At 39.2% G+C, this 22,574-nt stretch overlaps 1 protein-coding gene across 5 annotated transcripts in view; it reads right to left on the bottom strand.

Moving 5' to 3' along the window:
• Positions 1-22,574, bottom strand: part of LOC308071695 (TLC domain-containing protein 4-B-like) — a 45,615-nt gene that overhangs the window by 7,077 nt on the left and 15,964 nt on the right. For 3 of the 5 annotated variants that reach the window (XM_080407503.1, XM_080407502.1, XM_080407501.1), the window contains exons 3-7: positions 17,243-17,408; positions 12,643-12,732; positions 7,243-7,301; positions 5,287-5,381; positions 3,160-3,233 (exon numbers count right to left, since the gene is read on the bottom strand). In XM_080407503.1, coding sequence (XP_080263629.1) covers positions 3,160-3,233; positions 5,287-5,381; positions 7,243-7,301; positions 12,643-12,732; positions 17,243-17,397 — 473 coding nt within the window. In that variant the 5' untranslated portion in view covers positions 17,398-17,408. Of the gene's footprint in view, positions 1-3,159; positions 3,234-5,286; positions 5,382-7,242; positions 7,302-12,642; positions 12,733-17,242; positions 17,409-21,886; positions 22,566-22,574 lie in introns of those variants that run through there. The other 2 variants (XM_080407504.1, XM_080407505.1) reach the window with 2 other exon arrangements.

Genomic DNA, 22,574 nt, shown 5'->3' with positions numbered 1-22,574 from the left:
GACTATTGTATAACACACTATAACTCAAAATCTCTTTTAAAATTACAAATACAGATTTATTACTTGTTACTACATTTTGCACCGATAGGCAACTAAAATTCTATTTGTTTCCCTGAAAGCAATTCTAGCATTGCATTTGGATATGGTAATCTAGATACAGCTTTAATTTCCAGTTTCTCAGATTCAGGATTTTCTCACTGCTTCTGTTCAGCCCAAAACCAGAACTTCAGAACCAGACATTGTAAACGGCACTGGATCATGTCACAGCTGGGTATATTACTTAATGAAAAAGATAAATCTAACTCCCCAGCCTTTCCTACTACTGGGTCATAAGTGATCTTTAAAAAAAAAAATAATAATCTTGCATATTAATTCCCTAATAGACAGGAATAACATCTATTGCCTAGAATACAGATCCTACAGCTTGAATTCCTAGGAAAAGGGCCAAACTCCTCCAATTCTTTAACATTTACACTTAAACCAGAATAAAAGCAAGGAAAATTTGTGCAACAGTGGCAGGTTAAAGACAGGACCAGAGGAAAACTACTAAAATTACTGTATTCATGATGGGGGATGGGGAGGGGAAGTGGAATAATCAGTTTCATTCCAAGAAGATATGGGGGTAAAACTATTTAACAAAATAACAGTTTTAAAACTGGTTTTAAAAGTATTTTTAATTTAATTACCTACAGATTACAACTTAGGTAATTATAGATATACTAAAAAGATTTGCCAGACATCCAGCTCTAACAGAAAAAGTCCAGGAATTCATTAAACATGCAACTAAGGCAATTAAAATCCTGGCTCTCAAGGTAGCAGTTCAGCCTGGAAGCAGGATACCTCACCACAGAAACACTTACTGGGATGATAAAGAGAGAGACCTGGTATACTTGGTCAGACTAACAGAGTCTACAAATTCATCGACATATATGATGCAGATTCCAAAAGTAGTATCAAAAAAGGTTGTAAGATATATTGTGATGTGCCAGTATAGGCAACTGGACACCTGCTTAGCAACTTCCCTCTCCCAGCAAATTAAAAAAATAACAGTCAGCACATCACAGTTATCATTACAATTTTACCCACCACAGTTCATAATTGATTACAGAAATGCTGATACCAACATTAAAAGATCTAAATGCTTGGCATGGAGACAACCTCCAATTAGACACCCCTAACAACACAGACAGGAAATACAGACAGTTCTGAGATTAGAATATCTTCTTATATTTTAATAATAGCTCTTTTGGCAATAGTAAGAATGCAAACAAGAGACATAATGTAAGTCATTATCATTATCCACTACTTACTGTCTTCAGGGTCTGGTTCTCTTCAAATTTAATGGGAAAAAAAAAACACCCACCCCAAAACCCAAAAAAAACCGCAAACATTCATGCACTAATGAGATGACATCCCTTAGTGCGAGGGACTTTATCTCCTACAGTGACTTCCATTTCTCTGAGAAAGCAGTAAATGTTGGTATTCAACGACACATGATCTCACCACAGGCGTTTTAAAAGTATAACATATATTACTTCTAATAGCCAGATGTACCATGATACTTCCAAACGCCTGCCCAAAAGGCAAGCATCAGTATAGGTACCACTTAAACCCAGGATGAAATCCTGTCTTGGTAGATGTCAGCTGGGAGAACAGCCATCCACCAGGACATGAATTTCAATATAGAAACCTAAAATATAATGCCACCTTTTCCATTTTCTTACTCTCCTCTTCCCTGTATTACTAAAATAAGTTTAAAGTGTTAATTTTCTCCTCAGTTTCTCTGTGCACATGAAGCATGGACTGCATTAGACTATAACCTCCTACTCAACTGTGCGTGGGCAAATGAAAGCAACCTCTGAGGAGCTCCATTATCCCACCCTGCCCTCCTGTAAGTTGCACTTACCAAGCTAATGATCTAAAGGGATTTCTGCACAATCTTTTTTATTCTTAGAGATCTGAGGAATGGTCAAGTCTCATAAAATATTTCAGAGTTTACAGTCATAATGTAGTAACAGGTAATACTCAGGTACCCTATTTGCAGGAGGATTACAGTTCCTATTTGCCTTACAAACCTTATCATTTCTTTACCAGGCACCTGGAAAAGAAAACAGATGCCACACATGTACGATCAGTAAAGTAAAAATATACCCCAAAAAGTACACTTAAGGAACAGGCAGCTGATACGCTGAAAGATCTGACCCTACATTGCAAAAAAACAGAGGAAGAGGAGAGAACCGTAGCACTGCTTATACCAAAGCCCCTCTTCTGAGGTGAAGTCTTCCTGGGGCAAATCCCTGTCCCCAGCTGGGTTATGGTGGCTACAGAGTAAGGAGAGAAGCCACCCTTCCCAGAGCACCGGGAAACTCCACTGACTGCTTTCCCCTACCTGCTGTACAGGGCGTTACCACGGTCCGTTTCTGATACTCACAGCAGCAGTTCTAGTAGCAACACTATAACCAGAAGCCGTATCAGGCTTTGACTCCCACTGAGGTCTGCAAAAGAGCCTTCTGCCATTTCTTCTCTGATCACAAGTGTGAAGATTAACCATTCCATTTAGATGCTTTACTGTTTTTCCAATTTAAGGGATTAAAACAATCTACAGAACTATTTTTAAAGTAAATAAAGAATAAACATTTATAATGTTCTATGTATTCATATGCCTATATTAATATTGATCTATAAACGTGCAGTATTGCAAAATAAACTTCAAACGATCTAGGGCAATGCAATTCCATTCTTGTACTCTGATGACAATGCTATCTTGCTTCTTTTCCTGGTCCATAATACTAAAAGAAAAACCCCTGTTGAAAATTATGGCTTTATTATAATAACTAAACAAACATACAGAGGTTAAACACCAATATTATTATTTGTGAAGTGTGTGTTCAGTAGTTTCATAAAAATCTGGCATTTCATATGAAAGCAGGTCTACTCTAAAAAGGAACTTGGGTATGAATACATTAGTTATACTGTTGCAACTACAGCAGAAAAAACTTCATAGCAAAAACTGTATCTGCATAGCAATCCTTAGTTCAATATATATATAAATTCCCTTTCAGCAGACATTCAACAAAAAAGAAATCCTTCTTAAGTGACAGAAATAATAATACAGATTCAAATTTAAAGTAACTACACAAAAACTCCTTAACCACTTACCGCTGATTGACAAAAGGAGTGGAAAACTCTGCAAGCAGACGGAAGTTTCCAAAATAAGCCAACAGACCTTTGCTCTGGTTAGCAAAACAAAATAGAGATACAAAAATCAACAATGTACATGTGAAATCTTGATTAAAATCTTCAAGTATACACAGAATGATACATCTCAACCTCCTTATTAAAACTCATAGTGAGTTTGGCAGCTGTGGCCAACTTCCTTACAATTTCAAAATGAAGTTTACTACAAAAGCTGCAGTTGTCCTTCAGGTATCTTGAATCAGTAGTTCCTTACTTTACCTTTTGGATTTCTCAATGTCTAAACAAACTGAACAGAAACACTGTAAGCTAAAGAAAAGTGTCTCTGCATTGTTTTAGGAACATAATTTGCCAAAGTGAAGATGAACCCCAGCTCTTATTTGGCAGCAGAAAGATCACACAGAGCCCTTCTCTCCTCCACATGACAGGCAAAGGCTTTTCCACCAGCTCTGCAGCAGTCCCTGCCATGCCCTGGCCGTCGGAAGAAGACCACATCTTCTCCTTGCTAGCATCCAGGTAATGGTGTGGTACATTTACACTGATACGTGTAAACTGAGCCCTTTCCTCCAAGTGACAAAGTACACATATTCTCTGCTGGCAATAGTATCCCATTACACAATGGTTGGATAAGCAGCAGTTTGCAGATATAGAAAGATTTTTTGAAAAATTTTGGTAGGTCTCCTGAAAAACCTATAGAGTGTGTGTCATGATTCCTAGTTCCCCCCCCGAGCGTGCTAATGCCCACTACTTCAGGCATTTCATGTCATTTCACACTGAAATACCAAATAGAATTTGGTATACCAAATACCAAACAGAAAATTTGTGTTCTTAATCAAATTCTCTCCTATCTTCAAGAGCAATATTTGAAATAAGATACTTAGGAATAACGTTCTCTGAAGATAGAGAATGACAGTAACACAGAGACATATCCAAATAATAACTGCTTTTAAAAAGTTCACACTAACACTATGCTTTCTATCTATTCCAGAAAAAAACTAATGAATTTTCTGCATCAGGGATTAGCCTTGGCAGTGGTATTTTCATTTCTCTAGTATTCAGCTCTAATTCACTTTCATTCGTGATAACATTAGTAGATCGAATTATTTTCAACCCGAAACAGAGCATTTACTTATCCGTGTACTTCATCCTCTTTAAAACATTACATGGGAAATCTGACAGTAATCTGGCATCTCGACACTTTTAATATTGTAATCCTGGGATTCACACAGTAGGCAGGGAAAGAAATGTGGTAAATGAACTAAATTCTATTTTATAAAATTTATTTATTTTTTGAATGAGCTTTTCAGAAGAAATTCAGAAGCATTACTCTGGAGGTCAATGGGATTTGTACCAAGTCACATGGGCATCTCCGAGAAATTCCAGCAGCAGCAAAGAGTAACCAAGTCTTTATCCTCAACAGTATCCTTCTCTTCCTCTTTTCCCTTTAATGTACATATGACACAGATATTTGTGGATATATACAGTTAATCATCCATTGTTTCCCCACAAAGTAACCTTAAACAAGAAGCCTCAGAGGATCAGTTTGTATGACAACAGATTTGGGGGGGACGGGGGGGGACGGGGGCGCGGTAGGGTGTGTGTGTGTGTGTAAATCCCAGGAAAAAACACACCCAGCTGTTTGTAGTACATTCCTCAGAGCTAGGGATCACTGACCTATGGCCTCTGCAAATAAGAGCAGAACATAACCACTTGAAACCATTTCTTTCTAACTTTCTAACTAACTAGTCACACTTGTGATTTTATTTGAAACCCTTTTCTATAACCATGTGAAAAGCTCCTCTATCAAAGTCTCTCTACAGCAAAAACTGAGAAGAGTTTTAATTTCAGCACTTTGATAAGTTACACATTTTTTGTTGAAGGACTGTAACATTGAAAAGGCATGCACTTACCGCAAATGACTGATAAAACCATTTAGAAAATAATGATGATTCAAAATATAAATATGCCTTTCACGAAACTAATACACCAACCAGTGAAAAAAAAATTTTAAACACTAAGCAAATGAGATCTCTAAAAGCATTGTCTTCAACGTCATCTGCTTGTTATGTTACTGGAAAATAGAGCACTCACCAGTACAAAATAGTAAGCATACAGAGCTGCCAAGTGATGTATTACAAAAAACTTGTCACCAATTGCCTTCCAGTAGTAAATAATAAGCAACAAATCTACAAGAGAAAAGAAATAATGATAAAGAACAATTTATTACACTACCACTGACCTCAGAATAGCGTTTCTCTAAGTTTTAGAGGTATAAATGCCAACATACAGCATCAGTAGAAACTCTCTGAATTATCTGTAAACAGAAAAACTTTATCCTAAAGACTTTACTAGTCCAAGCATTAAGAAACAGTATTCTTCCAAAAGTTGCCATAAATTATTACTTTCCACATAAATGGAAGTACAGAGGTGACAGCTTTAGCTGACATATTTTGGAAGGAAAAAGTGGATCCCAGATCTTATAGCATAACTTCACACTTATGAACCCAAAAATTTGGAACAAGTGACCAAAAAAAATAAGGGGGGGGGGGGAAAGGAGGAGGAGTGGGCTACGAGCGGCATAGCCAATATAAAAATACATGCAATAAATGCAGGGATCTATTATGGGGAACTTCTGAATCAAGAACTAGTTATATTAGCAAATGGAACCATTTACCAAAAATATTTTGTAATGGGCACTTGGAATGAGTAGCATGTTTACTTAAGTTAATCAGAGTTTTCCAATTACCACAAAAGTAATATAGTGGACCTGAGTTACTGTTACCAGGAAAGGTTTGACACAAAAGTTCCTTCTTCTCCCATGATGGTCTGAGATTTCAGAAGATTTTCTTTTCTGTAGTGGAACAAGCAATTTCTGCCCCTACTATCTCCAAATGAGTACTTTGGACTGGAATATTAGTGACCAAGGTTCCAAATCAAAGACTCTTCCCTGTGCCTTTTGTATCTCCAGTGATTACCTTGATGTCTTTTATATTAGCTATCCTCAGGCAAGACTCCATCATCTGACTTAGCCATGCCACTTCCTATCAATAATTAAAACATTAACTATATAAAGAAGCGAGAGAGAATGAGTGCCCAGGTTCAGGTCTCTGTTCAAAGGCATTCATTAATTCATAATGAAAGTCTAATGCATAATTATTCAAAAATAGATACCAATGAATTTAAAGATGGGAGCTGAAGTTCTTACAAAAAAACAGACTTAAGCTAACCCACAGTTTAACTGAGTGTGCTGATCACCCCGTTATCAGTTCCACTAGGGTGAGAAATGTAGTCTGAGATAGAATCAAGTGCACAGCCCAATCTCTGACCAGAGACTCCATCCTAACATGAGAAATTTTCCCTGAAAATAGTCCAAGTCACAACAGGTTTTTGCTTTGGTAAGTCAGTATTATCCATACACGCCACAAAAGAAAACTCCAAAGCATTTTGTAGCAAAATTCCCATGCCAATTTTAGTTGACAGTAAATGAGGAACACAAAACATATATAGGGGTAAACGCCATACCAACAAAATAACTAAATTTTCCCTGTTTACACATGACTAAATTTTGGCTTAAAGTGAGACTGAAAGGTGGACAGGCAGGATCCTATGGCATCGTTCGCTCAGCTTGTATTGAGGGTTACTAAAATGCTTGTGCCAGCATTCTGAGGTCACAGAAGAAACATGATAAAAGAGCTACAAGTTGTAGACACTCTGAAGGGAGTGAAGGGCACCGCTTTAACACCTTCTCAGCTGGCTGAAAAACAACACTGAGCTGGAGTTGGTGGTTGTGTATCAAACCATCATAAAGCCACACGGTGGCATTTCCTCAGTGCTTGGGGAGATATCATTCCATCTTCCACATTCACTGGCAAGATCCTGTGATTTCACCACAACCCACAACTCCATTAGCAATTTTAAAAGCCACAGCAGAAACTATTGTATACACATCTTATCTCCAGCATAGTGGCTCAATATAAACATATAGGCATAGTGACTCAATATAAGTATACAGGTTGCGTGTGTGTTATATACATGTTGCATAATTACCAGAAATGAGGTAGCCTGTGGTAATAGCAATATTCAGTTTCACAATTGAAGGGTCACCCCTGTAAACATACCAAAAATACACAGTTACAGCCTTTATAACAAGGTAATTTGCAAAGGACATACACATATCAAACACAACGTCCATCGGGTCACCTTATTCTTATCCCATCAGTAAGACCTTATGAGATTTGGTTAAAAAAGGTCCTAGTCACGCAAATGGATTACTTTTTACCCAGATATAAGACTAACTACCCTAACCAGGACTACCCTCTGCCTTTGGATAGAGACTGCCCCCAAGAGCCTTGCTATTGCTAGGGTCCAGCACTGAAACCCAGCCAAGTACCCTGAGCTGTCTTCTCTGGAAACACAGAGCAGGACAGAACAGCGCAGGCAGTGGCTCTTTAGCACTTTAACTGACACTCTTGTGTCTCCATTTTTGTTCTTCTGCCAGTGTTAAAACTTTGTTAAGGGTGACAAAAATATCTTGCTCTACTGGTGCTTTTCATATTCATAAGAGGATGGATGCTTATAGGGATAAGCAGAGTAGAAGAAGACATGAAAGGAATTATTTGCCAGTTCTTTGGAGCCAAGGAGCCTTCAAGAAGAAATGCTTTTCAGAGTAGTTTCACACCTTCTGTCCCTTCCCTTTTGGTGCCAAACATTCAGCAGGCAAAGCTCTTAGCACACACACAACTTCAGTTCCTCTAGGATTTTCAACAAATCCAAACTTGTGAATACAGCTCAAGAAAGGGCAGCATCCACGTTAAAGCAAGTAACATTTGTTCTTTCCTCCGCTGTCCCCTCTGCATTCCTACTTTGAGGAGTTTCGTAAGCAGATCTCTTTTCCTCAGCATAGAGATCGTAACTTTTATTTTAACTAAGTTGTGCATCTAATCTAGATGTTTTCTCTAAGTATGAATTGAGCTTCAAGTGACAGATCCACAGATTTATAAAACGTGCACTGCTCCAGACAAGCTGTGACAGCAATCTTTGTTGTAAACCTTTTGAGAAAAGAGGAACATAACTGTGCTTACAGCCACCTCCAATACAAAGTCTACCTCAGCCAGAAAGCAGTAAAATGCTATTACTTAGCTATTACTTCTTAATCCTATTGGAAGGAAACAGTGGGAGAGATTTCCTGTATTATTAAAATCTGCTCACTAGATTTTAAGGCTTTCTTAGTGTCTAAAACTAACTGCTTCTCTGAGCGAGAAGGGTAGCTTACAGGAAAATAGGACTCACAAAACCAGAATTCTGCCATTAGGTGAGGAAAAGGATTACCAGGAGAGCCTGAAGCTCACTCCATCTCTTAACGCTGGCCACAGAAGCTCTCTTAACTACAACTTGAGACAGGAACATCCTTCCACGGCTTCAAAACCTGGTTTCACGAGTTACATAGGTTGTGGGCTAAGCGCTTCTTTAGGGGTAGCTCTTCTAAAACTCACAGCTAGACCCCGAGCACAGACAGATGTGTTCTCACAACTAGCAGAAACAAGAGTTACAGCCCTCCATTAGATCTCCCAGCTGCAGCAGCAGCAACGCCACAAATGAACTTGTTGTTGGGAGGGCTCCCAACACACATCAGCACCAAGACTGAGCCTGTGCCCAAGAACCTTCCTATTCTTCTCTAGAGAAGATGCAAAGGACTAAGTACGTGAAATCAGTTCCTTGGTATAGGTAAACATGAGTTAACTGGATGAGACAAGGAATGACTCAATTCCCTTTGTTCTTTGCATGAGAACAGCCACCTTGCAACAAACCTTTTCTAGACTTTCTAAACCAACACTGTAACAACATGTATGGCTGCACTGCCCATCTGTCACATCCCTTCAAGAAGAGTCCATGTTACAACCCCCAGTTAATCTCAACCAATGGAAAATCTAGAATTTAGTCTAAAATCTTCTACATCTCCTGACCCATCTCCTTGAATAGGAAGTGCAATGGAGCTTATAAACCCTGACGTTTGCAGCCTAGTTTTGATGCAAGCAATAGCCAGGAGTAACAAACAGGGAGTGACTTAATAAGCAAGAGGGAAGAGCGATCTCTTTTGTGATTGCTAAGGAGGTGTGTTGGCAAATGAATTGCACGTGAACATACATAGGCAGCTATAAAAGTCCACATGACCAACTTTCTTCAAACTTCTTTGCAGATACAAAGTCATATATTGGCAACTGTAAAGTGGACAGTCATATGAAAAAGCCTGCTCTTCTGTGAAGCTACAGCTTAGTTTACTTATTTACATTTTCTCCCTCTCCTAATCTGATCTCTACCACCTCCACATGTTATTCTCACCATCTCAAAAACAATTTCTACATCATCTGTTAGCTAGTCTGTTTTACATATAAAAAAAAAAAGGCTAAGCGTTATGAAGTCCTAGACCATCAAAAAAAGTATACATACACAGTGCTGATGCCTCCCTGTAACTTATCAATGCTCCAGACTTTATTATCGTCTGTTGGCATCTGTCATATCTAGTTTCAGTCACTACCTGGCAATAATACCGTATCCTCTCTCTATTGAACCCAAACCCTTAGGAGAAGTCCTGATCCCTTTCAAGACATGTCAATAACATGCATTTGAGCCCAGAAGTTAGGCTGACATACACAGAGGCTCAGAACTTGTGACTTTCCATTATAGGTATAGGTATCTTTTTAAATCCCACAGAAAAGAACTGGTTGGGTATGTCATAAAGTCAATGCCTACACAAAGAGGATAGCAATAGCTAGAGGGAAAGAATGGATCAAAACCATCTCAGTAGTCTAAAATTGGTGCATCTGTGTAATGTTTTCAGGCTACCTGAGCAAGAACAGTGCAAGGAAGCCGCACAAAGGACTCCTGAACATTTACTTAAACTACTGAAACTAGATTCACAGATGTTTCTTGTATTGCTAATAAGAGATTCCTACAAAAAGGCTTGTCTGTGTATACAGTTCATATACATCTCTGTGTGTGTGTATACCTATATATGTATATACACATAAGGCTCATATCTGTAAATGACCAAGCCCCACAGCTTTATGCCTGCATTTCAAGAGGGTATTAGATTTCCAGACTGAACAGCCTTGCAAAGGTCCATCTGGCACTTCCTGTATAACTTGGGTTTTTTCCTCTTCAGTCTTATTCAATTAAAATCGAGACTATGTGGATTCAGCTACAAATCAATGTAAAAATGATAAGCAACTTAAGACTCAGTGTACAGCTAAGCCATAAAATAGACTGGGAAAAAATAAACAGTTAAAGCTCCACATGGTCAGCTAAGGCTTTAATTACTGTGTACCACAAACCAATACAATATATGGGGGAATGCAGAGACTAATGCTAGCATTCTCATTTTTGAAAGTAATGTACATTTTCTTCTAAGGCTGACTTTTACATCTGTAAATTCTGAGGAAACCACCCTATGATTCTACTTCACTGGCAGAAGAAAGTCTAACACAAAGTTTTATTTTACTCACACGCTGCACACAAGTAGTTGTAAAGCCATGGGCAATATTATGTTTGGTCCTCCTTTGCACTTAATCACTTGCATGAACATGAATTCAAATCATTGCAACTGTTTTAAATACATTAAGTGATACTTCACACATTTTAAAACCATTAGTTGAATAACTAAAAATACTGATTTCCACATCTAGAAGGTGTGCTGTGCACTTTTAATTAACAGACTCCTGAAACCACTAAGATAATTTTGACCAAGAAACCATTTACAGAAATACTGCCCTGAAATGAACCTGAAGTTTTCATTTAAAACACGGATTGGATATACTTCCACTAGATTTTAAAATATATCTAGTTTTCCTTACTCTACCAAATGTAAATAAAACCACTGACAGCAATTGTTGTAAACATACCCAAACAGAAGAAACTATTTAGAAGCAATATTAGAAACACAGAAAAAAATCCCCCAACGGCAGACAGATTTTTTTTTAAGATTTAATGTTTTTACATCATCTAGGATGCTAAGGCTCCATAAGCAAGATTAAGTTTTCAATGCAGAATTCAAAAATATCTAATATAACATTTCGCGAACTTAGTAAGAACAAAAAGTGGCTCAATTTCTGCTCAATGTGATATTTTCATGGAATTATACCAGGAAACTTTAGTAAGTGTGAAGACTCTATTTATTGTCACCAAGAGGCTTTTATTTCTGCATGACTTCTTTTGTACTGTTTTAGAACAAGGTCTAATCAAACAAACCAGGGTAAAAGCTTCAATCTGATAAAGTTTACCACAACATACACTGAGAGAGTTATAATAATGTGCAGCTTTTCACACAGTTACCAGATCTCATAAGACATTCAGACCATATGTAGTCTCACTAAAAATACCAGAACACAATGAAAAAATCCAACACAGACAAGAAATTAATCATATATCACTACATACATAAGAGGCCAATCTTGCCTAAATTTGTGTTATGAATTAGTGCTACATTTATTAAAGCCACATAACAAGTCAGTGGCGGAGCATCTGAAGCACCTAATCCTATCTACCACATGCTGCATTATCATTAATTTACAATATGAAAAGAACCAAACAAGCATCATACAGTAAATTTATTTAAGTTTAAACTAACTCACAGTGTAGTCCTTTGACAAAGTTAAAAACAACAGTCTATGGCAGAAATATGAAATGAAACTTAAAGTAGTTAGTCTTCAGGAAAAATCTGGCCTCTTCCTTCTCTAGGGAAGGAGTTCTAGAAGGTAACAAGTGAAATGTCAAAACACCAATAGCAATCTATAATTAACTCCATTAAAATAGAGCCATCTTGTTCCTTCTCCATCAAAGAAGTGTGAAACAAAACAATATAACTAGAAATCAAGAAAAGATAAGCTTAATATAGAATATTTTGTTAGCTAGAGAAAAATACTAGAAGTCCATTTATTAAATATTCCTATTTTTGTGAAGACAGCACTTGAAACTTTCATACTTTTAAAACAAAGATTGATAGAAGTTTTATGAAATATAAACTTTGTAATTTATCAATTTAGACACATATTTTATACATATAATAGGCCACTCCAGCTTTCCCCCCACCCACGCAGTCCAGACATGGAACAGCATTTCAATTTCACTTTAAAATTATTATAGTAAATAGCAGTCATGATGACTTACAGTTACACTCTTGGTTGTATGCTTTAGTAATTTAGTATGCTATTTCAAATCAATTGCTTTATTTTACCTATTCCCCTTCGCGGAGACACAATGCACCAAGACATTAATACTGACAAAAAAAATTGGTATTATCAAATAGTACAGACATAAAAATCAACACATCACAACTGCCTGTTTTAATGGGAAATGAAACAATTATTTTGGTAATTAGGACCCTGCGGGGTTATTTTTTTCCTTCTCAATTATGTTATTGTGTAAACACAACATATACATAACAAGCCTTACCAGAGTCGGTCAGCATTAACAGCGTCATCGTACATCAAAATATATAGGCAAAACCCACCAACCACCAAGGCGTGGAATGTGGACACTGTCCTGAAAAAGAGATCACAATCACGAGGTGGTAGTGCCATTCACAACCTCCTGTACTGCGCTTAAGGTAGGGTGTTTCCAAAGACATTCTCAGCTGCATCCAGACACCCCCATGAAAGACAACCAGCTCTTCCTCATACTACATCCAAGCACTTATACAATGACAGGTGGGGAAAAAAAAAGGCAGAAAGAAGGAATCTGTTAGACTGGAGCAGAGGGTGGGGTACGTTAAATAGCAGGGTCTTAAAGTAACGGAGATCTACATTTTCCTCCAATTATCCCATGTATTAATATATTCTTAAAGACAATACGGGATCCAGTTCTCCAACAAACACTGTATTGTCCCATTTGCTGGGAAATCTGTATGCATTTCATATTCAGACTGGCCCATGAGTCCTAAAAGTTTCTCCTTTTAGGCACCAAATTAATAGATGACTCATAATAAATCTGCCAAGTCCAGGTTTCAGAAAGAAGGGCATTGAATGAGAAATCCTATCAAGGAAAGCTTCAGAAAGAATTTCTAGAGCACTTGAAGTAGATTCTGGTTTCCAAAGAGAAAACTTGTATAACAAAAGGTTGTAGAGGAGTGCCTGAGGTGTAACAGCTACGGGTTCATGTGAACTAGCAGTTCACAGCTTTATTTTATACTCCTCTTGCCCCACATAAAATCACAGTCATCAGAGCGGCCTTATCCATACTTCGGTACTAAACACTTTTTTCCCCCCCAAAGACGCCCCTCTCAAGCATACAGGCTGCATGCAGACTGCAGATAAATGCTGGATGTTAACAAGCCCATGAAGGGAACTGCCAATTTGCAGAGGCCTGGCAGGTTTCTGCCAGCTCCCGGGCCAGGCCTGCCCGTTCCTGTTCACATGTGGCTTGGAAGGCAGCACAACGCAGCGGGCATGGGTCCAAAACGTGTGGCCTTGTTCCTCTAGCCATGGGTTTAGCACTACTGTAAACTGCATCCCATGCTGTTTAGCTACAGTCTGCTTTCCCATTCTTCAAGCGTGACTAGGAAGAAAAAAAAAAAAAAAAATCTACGTGTCAAAACAGCTCTTATCAAATCACCGATACTATTTGAAAGATGAGTTCTTTAAAGTTCAATACTGTGTGACAGGAAACACCTTTGCACCGTATTCACAGCATTAAAAATATGACAAAAACATATAGATGCTGTTAGTTATTAGTCTTTGACCATACCGAATACACGTATTGGGAAGTTATTAATATTTTAAATGTGCTTAAGTCACTCTCAGGAGTCTAAACTCTACCACACGATTTGAAGAAAACATCTTCAGTCTTGTGGAAGACTGCAAAGTTGGTTATAATCCCCAGTCTGTTTCCAGAAGTTATATTCTTGTCTATTAGCATTAGATTCTGTAACTTTTAATAAAAGAAGTCTCCAGTTACAATTTGTTTAAAGAGCGTCATCGTGGTGTTTTCACCAACTTTTTCAACAGTGTTCCAAAAACCAAATGCAGATTAATATAATATGAATAATCAAATGTAACAAGCTGGATGAGAACATTTACTAACTATCACAGCACAGCTGCTTTTTTCTCTTTTTTTTTTTTAAACAAAGAAAAATTTAGTTATCAGAATTTTAATTAAACTATTAATTACCATTAAAAAGTCTACTCTTGCAACAGAATTAACAGAGAGCTAGGAACATGTCTTCCTTTTTAAAAACAAAGCATGGCATATATTACTGTTTGAGAAATACTTAGGATTTTTGAACTTTACGAGAGCATAATGCTGAAAGAAGTACAATTTGTCCTAGAATATAGCTCATTAATTTACAATTATATTTCATCTCAGGAGTGACTTTATCCAAACCTTAGTGTTTAGAATACAAGCTATACACAAGCACAGCACTTCAAGGAGAAGGGGCTGGGGCGGGGGAAAGCAGATTTCCTCCTGAAGTCTGGACTTTGAAGTTCCTCCATAGACGAGAGGACACAAGAAGGGAAATAGTGCAACACTCCACTTTAATATGGAATCTAGGTCAAGCTATCAAGCTCTGCACATTTCCTTGAAATTACTGTCAAAGCTTGCATCCTTTAACTCCTCATTAAACTGCAAAGGAAGAAGTTGCACTGATAAGTTGCATACTTGTTCCTTTATCATTGTATATATATTTTTTTCATAACTGCTTAATAGCAGTACAAACGTGTTATAGAAGAGGTGAAAGGAATTTATGCACAACAGCTTAAGGAGTTATGCTACATCTGTGTCGAAGTAGCTTTTAACTCAGCTTCAGCATCTACATGCTAAAGATTCCAGGAGCAATTACTTTATTGCTTCTTAATTCTTGGAAGGTCAGAATGAAAAAATTGGCAGTATGAAAAACACAGTCCAGACTTGCAGCTCATATGCTTGATTACAAAACCCTCCGAACTGCAACAATATATTTTCAATGCTACAGCTCATTTCAGGCAGATGCCCTCTTCCAGACCCAGCTGAGCTGATAAAAATGCATAACCATCCTCTGTGCCAGTTTCCTTCAGGACTGCCAACAGAACCATTTGTGCGAGCACTCCCCACACCAGTTCAATATAGGACAAAATAACAACCATCTACTTCTCAATCATTGATGTTAACCCAACTCATTTTACCAGAGGATAGTAACTTTCTCTACCTGCACAGCTGTCTGCAGAGTACATATGTCCATCTACATTCTCTGAACATACAGGATATTCCCTGGGGTGTCTCTTCGTTTTGGTGAAACACTGGAGTGATGAGGCAGTTTGACAAAACACCGTGTGGGGTTAGCAGAGCTAACAGGCAAGCTTTTCTAGAAGTGCAAGCACAGTTCGCCTTTCTTTCACTTCATGCCCTCCTCAGGTGTAACATCAACAACCTGTTGATGAACGATGCTTTGTGTTTCATGCCTTCTGACTCCAAACTGGATATAGCACTGCACCATGACTCATCCGTGTACTGACATCTACATCCTATCATCAGCCCCAAGGGAAAACATGGGGAAAGAAGTAAAAAAAATGACACAGCCTGGGATGCTGTATTAACTTCAGTAGTTAAACACCTTACCACAAAGTAGCCCAGAAATTACAGAGCAGCTTATTTCCAGCACACTTATGATGTGTAAAACAATTGACATGTTATTATGAAAAGCACTACAACTTAGCATAGTGCTACCAGGCATGGGATAAGTTCTCAGAAAGCCTATTATGCAATTCAAGGGTCACTTGATGTGGCTTAGAGACAAAAGTTCAGCTTCAACATGATTAACAGTTTAATTTAGTTTCCCTGTCAGCCTGTATTGTCAATTGTAACACAGAGATAAACCTAAGCTGCACTGATATCTAGAACTGGCATCCTACAGTTGTTCCAGTAGATTGGTAATTATTCAAAGATCGAATGAAATTAAGATGGTGTCTTTAAGAACACTGCAGGTGGACATTTGCCAAATGGCAGAGCAAGACTATTTGAGTTGCTAATGCTGCCTAGAACAATGGAAACAACTTTAAAAGTATCCACCTGATACTGCCTTTGAACAGCACTGAGGAACAATGATACGAGTAATGCATTTTTAGTCCAGCCACACAGTACACATTTTTGAGCTTCAAATTTGAGAAACACCTGGCAAATATTTTAAAGTTGTAATAGGCTACTCAAGCATAAAGTTATACTGTATCAATTCATTTCAACTGGAGAAGCTTGTGTACTATATGTACCCTTTTCAGAGTATATTGCAAATAAAACCTCAGTGATCACCCTGTTTGCAATTACTACCCTGTACTTCTTTTATAGCTTAAAAGAGAGGAAGGCACCCAGGAAATTCACAGGGCTGAACAAGTTTTTAACAGTGCTGTCTGAGGAGACAAGTGTAATACAGGTCAAACTGCCTGAGTGACGAACTGCAGAAACACAGGGGAATGAGGAAGGTTTCCAGATGGAGTTTCCACAACTCCCATCCCGAATGTGTAACCCGTGTCTGTCACAGCTTCCCCCTCCGCTTCTTGTGGTCTCCTTCCCCACCAACACACAGATGTACCGGTCTGACCTTGTCTCACTCCAATGCTACACTAAAGATTCATCAAATTTCTTAGAAAACCGTAACTTATACACAACAGGTTGTAGTGTAATACAACCAGGAGAAGAGCGAACAATTTACTTTGCACCCAAAAGCATAACCAGATATAAAGTAGCATTTACATCATAGAATAAGTTGCGATACTTTTGATTTTCATGTATGTTTGGGGGAAGGGAATTTTGTACCTCTTTAACAGAAGTGTCACAGGAGAGCCATTTAAAATTAATCCACCTCGGCTTATTAACACTCACCAGTCATCATTTTTCTTTCTTTACTGACTTTCACATTTCAGCATTTGACATTCAGAGTTTGTCAAGTGCCTAGAGCCGTCCCTCTAACCTTTACAGATGTTTAACTAACAACGTTTTCTGCAGCTTTACACATACACACACAGGTGGTTCATTTGTTGACAATTTCAGATAGGTCATTAACTGCGGTTTGTTTTGAACAGTCTACCTGGAATTCCACTCGATCTTCCTTTTTTCGCTGAGATTGTTAAAACCAGGTGTTATTCGTGTTGACACCCAAGAACTTAAAACATGGAACAGGAGCTGAAATACAGTAAAACTGGCAACAGCGATGCCAATAGTCAGGTTGCTGAAGGATGCCATTGTTCATCAGCCTGTGAAGAGAAGCAGAAGGTCATTTCAGTCCATTCTCCATCTAATTATTTTAAGCAGCCACAGAAAGTGTTTTTGAGAGCTAACATTAACAGAAATACTATTCGCTAGAAGTTTCATCCTGTTCAACGTTCCTACTTAAGCCTTAATAGTACAAAAGTATCCCCAAACTTTTATACATGAAAGTTGTATTTTGGTTTGGGTTTCGGGTTTTTTTTAACATTTGCATACTATAAATTTTTGTTGTCTAAAGCGGCATGTATTTTATCACACAGAAGGGGCAGGGAGGACAACTGACCAGTGCACCTGCCACCTCAGAAGCCTCTACTCCTGTCCCAAGAAGCTGCAAAGTTAAAACTCATCTCATTCTTACCAGACTGACTGCTGCCGACAGGATTTTGAAAAGCAACAGTGAAATCAGATAAGCGTAGTAGACAGATTTTCAGGTCAGCCTCAGGAAGCAATAGCCTCGCTGCAGCATTATGTTTGTATACTTTACAGACAGCAGTTCTCAGTTTGCACTTCATTCACAGTTGAGGAATTCTCTTCGTGACAGCAAGTAGCCTATTGTATTTGACATTTTTTTTCCTTCTTTACATGGAAGTCTAAACTTTGCATAGTTTCAGAACACACTGAAAAGCTTCCTATCATCACCGCAAATGCACTTTTCAGATGCTGGACGTTTAGCTATCTCATGAGGCCTAAATAAACAGCTAAACCATTCCAAACAGAAATGTCAGTCTCTAAATGCTTCAATCATTTCTCCTGAGTCGCCAGTATTTTGCAAGACTGAATATTTTCCCAGAAGCCACAAACTTCTGACATACATCTCCAGTTTGATCGTGTTATGAACTGTTTTACGTTCCAGGACTAGCACAAGTTACAAAGTTATAAAAAAAAAAAAAAAAAGGGGGGGGAGGGGGGGAAAGAAGCCAAATGGCTTAATTTACAGTATTTAAATTGTTTTTACTGAAGAAAATATCCAAAAATAAAATTAAGACTTAGAGGCTGGCATAATTTGATGTTACTACAACAACCTAGTAGTCAGCAAAAACTGATAAAATTATATATTTGTGTCCACCTTTATTTCACATGCATTATGGAACGAGGGAACATGCCTTAGATTATTTTTTTTTTAATTTCATCTGCATAGCAGATGGAAAAAAAACGCACTTGGGGGCGGGGGGAGAAGGAAAAGTCCACCAGTTAAAATAATAAGTTTTTAAAAAATTAAGTACAATATTCTCACTTGGTAGTGTGAATGGTGAATATACTGAAACATGATTTACATTTAAACTCAGAACTTTAACAAAAGGTGTATAACAGACCAGGAATAAAAAATACCTTTCTCTTCAAAGACTTAGAAGCTTACAGCTCAATGATCTCAAAAATTTCTCCCTCCTCTTACAATTCCCACCACCCCCCCAGGAACTGAAGAGTAAAAAAAGAAAGTGAATTATCTGAAAACTTTATTTGACTAGTACCCATAGTAAAAGCTACAACTATATAAGCAGAATGCAAGACCAGTAAGAGCAGACTTGCCGAGTGAAACCTGCATCTATTATCACGTGGATTTCAAGTGTTTACTTCAGACCAGCTTTAATTCTGTACTAGGGACTCCGCACTTGTCAGATTGCATTTGATCTGCTCTTCAGGCCTATCTTCCTGCTCAGCTTAACACGAAAGGAATCCAGCTTGCATGCTCTAAGACAGCTGTGCCACACAAACCAAAGGGCAGTAGGTGGGCATGATCAGAAGATTCAGTTCCCAAGTGCATTTTTACTCCAAACCAAATTGCAACAAACTCTGGTTCACTCCAGTTGTTTATCTGATGGCCTGTTCTAGTTCAGCAGCATACTGGTCTTGCACACTTTTTAATGTCAGTTTATTAAAACTTCCAACTTCAAACACTATCCTGAATATCCAGTATTCTCTCAAGTACTTCTTACACTTTTCTCCACATACTTCTCCATTTGCCTACTAACCAAGAAGATACAAATCAAATTTTATGTACTTTTTACAGCTTAGAGTACTAGAGACAATGGGTATTAGGCTTGGTTTTCTAAAACTTTCCCATTTGAAGTAATGAAACAACCAATTCAGTTTTATATCTTCCAGTTTAAACCCACTGATAAGCACTGTACAGGGTCCATTCCAGATTCTACTCCCAGGGCCAAAACTTCATTATTACATCATCTCATTTGTAGTAAGCAAGTCCTGTCTTGGACCACGTAAGAAAAAAAAATAATAAAATCTTAGATGCTTTAATTCCTAAAGCAAAGCAAGCCAAAATGCATGTTGAAGACAATTCTCTTCAGAAAAACAGTAAAATCACTGAACATCAATCACACCTACTTCATCCTTTTGACTAAAATATAGCAATTCTCATGATGCTACCAATTTTATTCATCTGCAATAACTATACTAATACCTCTGAGTTTCAAAGACACTGACATAATCTCTTGGACAAAAGAAACCCATATTTCGTTTTGTTTCCTTAGTATCAGAAGATTTTATTAGATAAGTAACATTTCAGCATGTGACAGGTGTTCATTTTAGCACAGGAGATTATGGAATCAAACAAAAAACCTCCCATGCAAAAAATGCATTGGAAGAGCTCATCTTTCTTCTAAGGAGCCTGTACAGGGAATTCGTTTTAAGAAAAAGTACTTGCATGAAAAGTGTGCGATCTGACTTTCAGAAGCATTATGTACCTCTCTCAGGAGTTTTAGCATCAAGTGTAGAACAGTGATGCCTACGAAGGTGAGAGGTATGATGGCAGCAGAGCTGAAACTAGTCACCCAGCCTCTCTGGTTGGTCTCACAGATACTCCTAGGAGTTTTGCAAGACTGATTTCAGAAGGTGATTTCATATATGTTTATCAAGACGCTGTTTAATACATTAACTACCAAGTCCAGGAATAATTTTATGTTTTACTTAGACAAATCAAGTGCTGCATTTTAATTCAATTCAAGGACCAGGTGTAAACAGCATTTCACATGAGATGGAAGAACAGTTCACCTATGAACATTTTCTTGCATCTCTTAAGTTTTCAACCATATCCTGTTTCACATGAAAATTAACTGTTGTTTACAGGTTGTTTTTTTTATTTAAAAGAAAAATAATTTATGTTGTTGAACCAAAGCTTTTCACTTAAAAGAAAAATAATAAGCTTCTGATTACATACAATTTCTTTGCCCTGAGGACTATGGCCAAAGTTAGTAAGTCAAAGGTGGCTTCAACTACACCGTGTTTTTTCTGCCCCAGTATCTTCTTATAGCCGGCCAGCAAAGCCTGATCAAGATACAGAAGTTCATGGATTATATATGAGCAGACACTTTATCACCCAAACTGCATAGTCATTGATTACCATTCAGTCAGCTGATACCATTTCTGAGTTAGTGGAAGGCTGGGTGGGGAGATAGTACTTTTCTTCCTGAATTACAAAGTAGTTCTTTTATCAAAACCCTATCTCCAGTTTGGCTCTTCACAGTTACTTTTTTAGCAGTGGTCTCTTCCTAGCTTACCCAAAAACTACTGTCTTAGCCATTCAGTTAAGACAGTAGTTACTAATGATCAGAACTTCACTCTTGCAGCTTTTCAGTGCAGTCTTTAGGTAAATAAGTATCAACAAACACTTGAAACTAACAATCTTCAGCTAGGTATTGCTTACACATGTCTAATGCTGTATCAGGTTACTCTGTTGACCCCAGTATTTTTGAAAAAGCTAACAACACAGCTTATCAATCACACTCAGTAAGAGCGGAAAGTACGCTCTTTTCATGTGCTATTGCCATGCTGTGGTTTTCCTGCAATTCTGTCCTACTAGAAATTTAGAAGAAAAAACCCAACAACATTAAGACTCAACATTCATTCACCCCCAATACCATACCCTTAAGAACTTCTCACAGAAACAAGTCAGCACTTAGTGAAAGAGGATAAAGGAATGGAAGAGTTACCAAGCGCTGTACCATCAACGGCATTTAGCATTTATCTTCTCCTCATTTCACTGTTTCCACAGCAATTTTTACATCATAAAAATAGGAAACGCAACTGTATCACCACAAGACTCAGCGAAGAGGCCCAGGGGAAGGCATAAGGCCTGCAGCCCTTGCTTTCTTTAAGGCTGGATTTCAAGATGAGTGGGATCAATTTCCAAACAAGATTACACCTAAAGCTGCCAGTGATACCAAGACATCCCATTCAGCCACATGCTCTCCTGATCCGTTTAAAACCGAAAGCCAAATCCAATCACCATAAAACTTGCCACACTAATTTGCAGAGAGCAACGCGGGACTACTGACTGTTTGCACATTTTATAATAAACCCAGTAATAAAACATCTGCAGTGCTTGAGTTTTGCTGCGCTGTTGGTTCTGAATGGTGGTTTCCATTGCTCCTACTCAATGAGGCACCCTGCCTCTTACTTAGCTCAATAAGCAGCACGGAGGAGAAAACACAATAGAATTCGAGCTACTCACAGCTTAAGCCATTCCTTTTTCTGCGAGGGCTAACTAACACCCCACGCTCCGCTTTGCTTTCTGCTCTTAGGACCCCCAAGCCCCTCGATGAGCACGCTTTTTGTAACGGCTGGGTAAACGGGCTGCGCGGCCGGCTCCCGGCACCGATCCCCTCCAACCCGGGGAGAAGTTCGCAGTCGGAAAGCAACAGGGAGGGGCAGCCCCCCGGCCCGGAGCGGCACCGGGACCCCGACGGGCGAGCTCCCGGGCGGCGCACGGCTCAGCAGCAGCCGCCGGGCGCTCCCCCGCGCCGGGCATTACCTGGCTCTCCCCGTCGGCCCAGGCGCCCGCCGCTCGCACCGCACCGCACCGCGCCCGCCCGCGGCGACAGCCCCGGCGACAGCCCCGGCCGGCAGACGGGCGCCGGGCAGGCGGACGCCGCACACAGCCGCCGCGGCACCGGCTGCGCGGTCGGGCGGCGGGCGGAGGCGGGCAGCCGCCGCACTTTGCGCGGTCACAGCGCCCAGCGCCGCCGGCTGCGGCCCGCGGCCCCGGGGGCGGCGCCGTGCGGGGGGCGGCCCCTCACCGAGGGAGGGCAGCGGCCGCGCCGCGCAGCCCCGCGGGGTGGGGGGGACAGGGCTGCACCGCCCCCGCCCCACCGGCCCCTCAGCGCCCCGACAGATCCGCCGGCCCCCCCCCTCCCGCCGCA

The sequence above is a fragment of the Falco punctatus genome, assembly GCF_963210335.1.
Source record: "Falco punctatus genome assembly, chromosome: 11".
Lineage (NCBI taxonomy): Eukaryota > Metazoa > Chordata > Aves > Falconiformes > Falconidae > Falco > Falco punctatus.
The sequence above is the reverse complement of the archived record's forward strand: the minus strand, read 5'-3'. Positions and strand labels throughout refer to the sequence as shown.